At 42.0% G+C, this 8,540-nt stretch overlaps 1 protein-coding gene across 4 annotated transcripts in view; it reads left to right on the top strand.

Annotated features, from left to right (window-relative positions):
* Positions 1-1,840: 1,840 nt before the first annotated feature.
* Positions 1,841-8,540, top strand: part of NAA35 (N-alpha-acetyltransferase 35, NatC auxiliary subunit) — a 103,996-nt gene continuing 97,296 nt past the window's right edge. For 2 of the 4 annotated variants that reach the window (XM_036854992.1, XM_036854990.1), the window contains exons 1-2: positions 1,867-2,096; positions 2,814-2,942. In XM_036854992.1, coding sequence (XP_036710887.1) covers positions 2,819-2,942 — 124 coding nt within the window. In that variant the 5' untranslated portion in view covers positions 1,867-2,096; positions 2,814-2,818. Of the gene's footprint in view, positions 2,097-2,813; positions 2,943-8,540 lie in introns of all 4 variants that reach the window. The other 2 variants (XM_036854991.1, XM_036854993.1) reach the window with 2 other exon arrangements.

Below are 8,540 nucleotides of genomic sequence, written 5' to 3'. Positions count from 1 at the left end.
CTGTTTTACTGTCATTCTTTTCTATATTCTTATCTTCAGTGTATTTAGTGAGTACCTACTATAGGCCAACCACTGCTTTTTATGGTAGGGATACAACTTTGATCAAAATAGTTAAAGCTCCTGCCCTTAGGAAACATTATTCTATATGAGACATGAAGATGTATATTTTTCTGTTTTTAAAATCAACTTTACTGAGGTTTGATTTACACACAGTAAAATGCACACATTGTGTGTACTTCAATGAACTTTTACAAATGAATTCGGCCATATAACCACCACCATAATCAAGATACAGAACGTTTCCATCCCCTCAAGTCACCTAGCCCTATTCCAATTAATCCTTCCTTGACACCCACCTCGTCTCCTGTCAGTCACTGTTCTGTTTTGTCATGATAGATTAGATTTGTCTTTTTTAGAATTTCATAAAAATGGAATCATACTCTTTTGCTCATACTCTGATTTCCTTTGCTCAGAATAATGTTTTATGAGATTCACATTTTTGCATGTCAAGTAGTCATCCCTGTTTGTCAATAATTACTATTCATTATATGAATAATTACATATCATTGTATGGATATGCCACAGGTTGTTTATCCATTCACCAGATGATGAACATTATGGTTGTTTCCAGTTTTTGATCATTAAAAATAAAGCTATGAAGAGGCAAAAACCAGAGCCGATCAGTGGAATGTTAACTATGTAGAAACATCTGCTAAAACACGAGCTAATGTTGACAAGGTATTTTTTGATTTAATGAGGGAAATTGGAGCCAGAAAGATGGAAGACAGCAAAGAAAAGAATGGAAAAAAGAAGAGGAAAAGTTTAGCCAAGAGAATCAGAGAAAGATGCTGCATTTTATAATCAAAGCCCAAACTCCTTTCTTATCTTGACCATACTAATAAATATAATTTGTAAGCTTTGCCATTGAAGGCTCAGTTGACTGAAACTACTTTAACATTTTGGAGATCATGTATCTCTAAAAGCATGAATTGGAACTGCACTGAAAGTCAAATTCACTTAAAAAAGAAATTAATGTGGCTTCACCAAGAAAAAAAAAAAGCTTTTGTGTGTGCACATTTTCATTCCTAAGTAAATACCTAGGAGTGTAATTGTTGGATCACGTAAATGCATGATTAATTTTATAGTAAAAGACAAACTGTTTACCAAAGTGGTTGGACCATTTTGGATTCCCATCAGGAACATATGAGAGGTCCAGCTGCTCCATGTTGTCAACATTTGATACCGTCTTTTAAATTCTGGCCATCTTAATGGCTATGTAGTGATAAGCATGCGTTTCATTTCCTACCCATACTAGTCTACTTATGTAACCCCACTTTAAAACTGATCATTTTATTAATTTCAGGAAAAATCTAAACCATGTAAAGGGTGTAAAAGAAAATAACTGGCTTGATTCTGCTTATATTTTGTTTCCATTTTTCCGCATGAAATCCCCAGGCTCTCTAGGAAACATAAAACGGTGTCAGGCAGGCTCTTCATTCAAGGCCCCAACATCTAAGGCCTGCACGTACTTCCACCGCTTCCTCGCGCCTCCCCGACACCTTTCTAAGAATTTCCCAGGGAACCGCGCGGCGCGAAGCGGGGCGGGCTCGGGGTCCCCAGGCTCCGCCCCTTACCGGCACCCACCCACTACCCAGAACAAGGCCGCAGGCTGGAGAAAGAAGGTAGCTTCCGGTCTCGCGACTGGCTCTAATCCCGCGAGAAGAGGAGATAGCCGCCCCGGCCGAAGGCGGTCGGTAGCAAGGAAGGGGGTGTGGCCGGGGAGCGCGAAGTCCCAAGGCGTGAGGGAGGGGAGGCGGGGTCGCGCGCACTGGGCGTACGCATGCGCGCACGCGGCCGGTCGGGCTGGGCTGAGAGGGGAGGGGTTGGCGGCGGCGGCCCAGGCGGCGTCGATATTTCCGCGATCTGGACGGTACGTGGCGGCGCGGTTGGCCACGGGAGAAGTAGGTAGGGACCGCCGTGCGGAGCCATTGAGACTTCTTCCCTCCCGTGTCAGAGAGCCGCAACCCCCCGCGCGGGTGGCGGACCCTGGGGACGCCAGGTCACCCTGCGGCCCCTGCCCACCCGCCGCGCTTCAGGTAGGAGCTGCGGGCTTCCCCGTGCCCGCTGCCCGCCGGGGCCCTGGCCTTACTCGGTGTTATCGGGGCGACGACCTGGCACCGGGCGTGCCAGTTCTCCCGCGCGACGACAGCCCTGTCCTTGCCTCCGTGCCCGTGGGGCTGGGGCCGGGCCGGGCTGACCCGGGTGGGGCGATCCTCTCCTCAGGTGCGCCCCCGCCCTGGGCCCGGCGGCTGGGGCCCGGCGGTGCTCTCCCTCACGCCATGCCCCCCGGACAGGCTGTGTAGGAGTCCGGCCGGGCCGGGCGACGTTGGCCCGGCGAGCTCCGGGCAGGTGAAGGACCACCTTGACTTGAGTAGTTGCTGGGGTCTTGGGCTTCGAGAGGGGACCCTGAAGAGTGCCTTGGTTATTTGTGGCCAGTGTTGAAAGTAGGAAGCTCTGGAGTTGGTTCTTTTTGGGCCAGTGGTGGGATGGTTTGTGATTCTTTCTTCCTAAATAGGCAAACTGTTTGAGTCCTGGTAGATGGTGGGCTCTTATTAAATGAGCAGCAGCAGTGTTAATTGACGTGGGATTTAATTACAGTAAGGTAGTTTTTTACAGTGCGGTCCTCAAACTCAGAAGAGCTCTGCTTAAAGAGTTTAGTAAGACTTTCATCCAATACTTAAACGCACATGGTTTGCAAATACTCTTGTCCCGAAAGCTACATCCTCTCTTTTACACCAATATTAATTTTATAGGAATAATGGTTATGAAAGCTTCTGTAGACGATGATGATTCAGGATGGGAGCTCAGTATACCAGAAAAGATGGAAAAAAGCAATACAAACTGGGTGGACATAACCCAAGATTTTGAAGAAGCTTGTCGAGGTGAGTTTGAATTTTTGAATTAGAAGTTCAAAATTTGGGAAAGGGTGCAATAAAAATGTGGATTGTGATTTCTAAACTATCTCAATAAGTTTAAAAAAATCAACATGTGTGGTTTATCGAGTTTGTTAACCACACTTATTCATTCTCTATCTTCTGATTTTAACTTTCATTTAAAGCCAGTTTATATAGGATATAGCATTAAATACAGATGTTCAGGCAGTTTCTTGGGTTAAAATTTTCTAACTTTTAAGTAACAGGTTAGAGAGCACATAGCAATAATTTCAAACTGTGGAAATATGAATTCTGTTGCCCTAAGGACGGGAGTATTATTGTATATTTGAGGTTTGAAAATAATCAGATCATGTCATTCCCTGCTTAAGATCCTCCAGTGGCTTCCTGTTGCATGTAGAGTAAAATTCAAACTTCTTCCCTTTGGCCTATGTGATCTAGTGTCTGCCTCAGACTTTTTTTGTACCACTGCTTCTCTAGACTCATTATGTTTAGTCATGAGATCCTTATCTCATTAAACACACCAAGGTCGTGTCCCCAGGTCTTTACATAGCCGGCTTCTTCCTGACCACTTAAATGTTACTGTCCCAGGGACTTCTCTGGTGGTCCAGTGGTTGAGACTCAGTGCTCCCAATGCAGGGGGCCCAGGTTCCATCCCTAGTGAGAGAACTAGATCCTGCATGCCACAACTAAGACCCGGTGCAGCCAAATAAATAAATAAATATTAAAAAAAAATGTTACCGTCCCAGTGAGGTCTAACAGCCAATCTAAGCAGATTTATCCCCTCATTCTCTTCTATCCAGCTCCGCCTCAGTTGAATCACCCTGCTTTATTTTCTTCATAGCACTTATCTACTGTGAGAAACCATCATTTTCAGTTACCTTTTGTTGTTAGCCTCACCCACTGAAATATAAGTTCTGTGAGTGCAGAAATCCTGTCGATAACCCTAGCACACAGAACAGTGCCTGGTACATAGTAAGTTCAGTAGATGCTTGGGCATAAATGATTGGAGAAATAAGCATGTTTGTTGTTTGAGAAGAAAGAGCCTTAGGGAGAGAATGAAGGTAAGAGAAAGGAACAAATGATAGAGTGAGAGCTTGAACTTTAAGAGAGGATGGGATCAAGAACATTGTAGAGAAATTAACCTCAGGAAAAGAATGGGGACTTACTGAGACAGGAGGAATAAAGGTTAAGATGATGAAGATACAGGTATATTTCTAAGTGGGTGGGGAGGAATGGTGGAGGGATTCACACCTTGATGGCTTCTATTTTCCTGGTGAACGGAGGGTTAGGCTTTTAGTGATGGTGACGTGTGTTTAGAATAGTGCTCTTAGGGAGAGGAGTAACGACTTGGAGCAGCTGCAGGTGGAAAGGGAGCCAGCTGAGTATAAGCAAAGCGATAACTCATGTGCTTACCCTTCGACTGTTCTGAAATACATGTCCAGTTGAAGTATGCCTAGGTGAGATAGTGGAAAGAACGTTAGACTGAGCGTTGGGTGACTGCCCAAATATGTCTCTCTAAGGGAGAAAGAAGTGTAAGTTACAGTGTAGTTTTTGTGCTCAGTGTTCTTAGACTATTAAGTGGATCACACCTATAATCTCGGATTGATTTTCAGTGACCTATAAAGGTTTTATGAAGTATATATGGCTTGAGTTGGGCCGTAAAGGAGTGGTCAAGTTTCTGTTAAGTGAATGTTAGGGAATTACTCTAAACTGAGATGAACCATTAGAGCCAAAGTTCAGTGAGACTTTATGTTTTTCTCTTTAATATAAATTTATTTATTTATTTATTTATTTTTGGCTGCGTTGGGTCTTCATTGCTGCACGTGGGCTTTCTCTCGTTGCGGCGAGTGGGGGCTACTCTTCGTTGCCGTGCACGGGCTTCTCATTGCGGTGGCTTCTCTTGTCGCGGAGCACGGGCTCTAGGTGCCCGGGCTTCAGTAGTTGTGGCACACAGGCTCAGTCGTTGTGGCTCGCGGGCTCTAGAGTGCAGGCTCAGTAGTTGTGGCACACGGGCTCTAGAGCGCAGGCTCAGTGGTTGTGGCTCACGGGCTTAGCTGCTCTGCGGCATGTGGGATCTTCCCAGATCAGGGCTCGAACCCGTGTCCCCTGCATTGGCAGGCGGATTCTTAACCACTGTACCACCAGGGAAGCCCAGAGACCTTTATGTTTGATGAACAGTGAATAATTCTGCTTCTTTGGGGAAGGAACCTTGAGTAGAAAATATGGTTTAATACCTGCTTCAGTGTGGATTGAGAGAGGGTGGCATATCATTTTGTTGCCAGCATCAGACTATCCTATTAAATACTCCTCCATAATTAGCCCTTGTACTGTCTCAGGTGGCTCAAATGTGAGGTATACTTCTTGAAACTAAAAAGTTGATAAAGAATTAATCTTTATGTATGATTTTTGGACTGAAGGCTGTTAGCATTCTTGAGCCTATGGTATTAATAATTTGTTTTCCCCTCCTGAAATAATCAGATTCATAGCCTTGATTATAGGTTAGACTTCTAACACCTTTCTGAAAACTAAATTTAATACACATACCATTACATCTTTTTCTTAACTGTCGCAGTGGTTTCTCTTTGGTAACAGTGTGATGGCATTTGGATAGACTTTGGTGATTTCAGGGGAGGGGAGTACTATAAAATAATCTGAATACTGATGACAGCGTTTTTCATGCACATTTCTACTTATTCTTTTAGAGGCTCTTCAGAATCTTCTGGATCAAATTCTAACTTTCATCATTTATTTCTTATTGGTCAGATGGCACACATTCCTGCCACATTTCCTATAGCTGACATTGAGGCTTTTTTTTTTTTTTTTTTTCCAAATTATTTTGAATGTGTAGTGCCATCACTGTTATTTTACCTGATATGTAACATATCATTCGTCTAAATTACACCTCTGAGCTTCCCTTCTCTGGGAAACCTTGCCCAATTCAGTCCATCTCATTTTGTTACCTGTAAAGCCTCTGCTCTTTATATTCCACTTGTTTGTCTATATTTAGGTACTTTCTGAATTACAAAGTTACAACTTAGACACTTCACTGAAACATAAATGATCATAAAAGATACACTGCTGCTGCTGCTTCTGCCTGCTAGATTCCCTTCTTCCACACTTGCTCTGCATAGCCAACAACCTCTCCTAGGATGTTGACACCATTAGGTGTCTAGAGCCCAGAGGTAATCCAAGGTCAGCTATAATTACTTTCATTCTTTCTAAACTCTAATTTAGGAGGATATGGGCCCATCCTCTCATCCTATTTTCTTCTCTCTTTGATGGCTTAGTTCATTCTTCCTTAGTCAATCTTTATAACAGGTATCACTGTTTAGGACCCCCATAAGCCATCCAGTTCCTTTAGGTCTTGCCCAGTACTTTCGGAAAACTCCTTTTGTTGTTTTCTCTTCCCTCATTTAAAATCCAGGATGCTTAAGCCTCTTATTTCTCTTCTTTCCTGTTGTCTTCTCTCACCCAGAACAATATACTTGTTTTTAAGAATAAATGAATATTCTAAGGCCATGTTTCTTCAAACCAGAGAATATCTGGATCTTGTACTTCAGAAGTATGAGAACCTGTATTACATGAAATGCTGTCATTGTGGGTGATTGCCAGGAACCAGCATAATTATGAACACAAGCTTGGGCCCTGACACTGTAGCAATACTTGGTTATAATGTTATCATCCATTTGGTCTGGAATATGTTTCTGTAATCTTTTAAAAAGGTTATCATTGAACTGATTGCATAGCATTTAACAATTATTATAGAAGAAGTATAGATTCTTGATAAAATTTTAATGGACTTTCACTCCACCCCCTCAATTCATGAACCCCAGTTTGAGAATCATTGTTCTATGCATTTGCTGTTTGTTACCATTTTATTCTAAGAGGAAAAAGATGGACAAAAATTGTCCTGGTGAAAGATCAGGGCAACCTGTAAAACTTTTTTTTAAGTGATTTTGGTTTTGGAAATGAAAATTATGTTTTCCTTGTTCCATACTATCAGGAATATTTTTAGTGGTGGGGCATGGATGGGGTGAGCAGCACTGGTAATTGTGGATCATTCTTGTTCTCCACCAGGGGTGATTTTGCCCCTCAAGGGACATTTGCCAATGTCTTGAGACGTGTTTGGCTGTCACGTTCGGGGGTGGGGGTTTGCTGCCGGTGTCTAGTGGGTGCACATTGAGGATGCTGCTAATCATCTGATGCACGGTGTGGCCCCCACAAAAAATAAGCTTTCTGCCCAAAATAGCAGTAGTGCCGCTTAGTTCACTCCATTTAGATTACTTTTAAGAATGTTCAGCTATCATTTAACCTCTTTGACCTTGAATTTTTTTAGGAAAGGAACACATGGATGTCATAAGACCTCTAACGACTAGCATTAAATAGCACATGCAGTAGGAAGGGAATGGGACCTTTGTTGCATTTTGAAGGCTCTTCTTACCAGATTTCCCCCTAATCTTGTATTGTTTATCCTGCTCTATGTTAGGAGCTTTGGTCAATAGAAAAGGTGTCCTCAGAAGTCACTATTTTCCCCCTGTTAGTTGGTTATTTTAGTAATCATGATTCTAGATAGCAGGCTTTTATTGCTGTTTCTTGATTCCCCCCACTCCCATTTGGGCATTATCTATGGACTTCCCCCCACATAGTTAGAGCTATGCAAATATTATTCATAGCTGAGCCAAAGAGTAAAACTGTTGTTGCTTTTCCCTTCCTACACATTTCTGTTTTATGCAAAAAATATTTATTCAGAAACCATGTACTTGTCATTAATTCTACCTTACACCCTTCACCAGTTGTCTAAATCTTCTTAAGACATTCAGGCACATCAGACATCCTATTGTGTTTAATCTCCATAAAGAAATTTCTTCTCAAGTCTCTTACTTTGCTCAGATCTGGACTTTTGCCTTTTGTACCTGGTGTGATCCTGAGATCTTCCTTCATCATCAGCCTGGGGTTTCTTACTTTCTCCCTTGTTTTGATTAGACATCTTTATTATCTTCCTGAGTAAAACACATGGGAGATACAGTTTTTTGAGACTCTGGGTGTCTGAAAATGTCTTTATTGTATCCTCCTGCTTTATTGATAATACATCTGGGTACGTTTGAGAATTTTGAGCGCATTGCTCAAGTGTCTGATGACATTCTGATTACTGAGCTTTCATATGTAACTTTTTAGTATCTTCTCTTTGTTCCCCATGTCCAGAACTTTCACAATGGTTTGCTTTGTTGATGACTCTGGAGCCCTTTCACTTTGATCTTTCAGTTCTGGGGAATTTTCTTTTTTTTTTTTTTTTTCTTAAAAATAGTTTTATTTTAAATCCAAATGAATTTTTAGTTTAAATCCAAACTTTTACAAAAACTAAACACTTTCTTAATTAAGTATATACCAAAAATATCAATGATTTAACTTGCTTCTGTGTATAGTTTTTCCAAACATGAGCACCACCATGATCATTACCATTACAACTATAGCATTCCTTTTTTTTTTTTTTTAAATTAATTAATTAATTTATTTTTGGCTGTTTCGTCTTCATTGCTGCATGTGGGCTTTCTCTAGTTGGGGCGAATGGGGGCTACTCTTCATTGC

The sequence above is a fragment of the Balaenoptera musculus genome, chromosome 6 (assembly GCF_009873245.2).
Source record: "Balaenoptera musculus isolate JJ_BM4_2016_0621 chromosome 6, mBalMus1.pri.v3, whole genome shotgun sequence".
Taxonomy (NCBI): Eukaryota; Metazoa; Chordata; class Mammalia; order Artiodactyla; family Balaenopteridae; genus Balaenoptera; species Balaenoptera musculus.
Note: the sequence above shows the minus strand (reverse complement) of the source record. Positions and strands in the feature narration are given on the sequence as shown.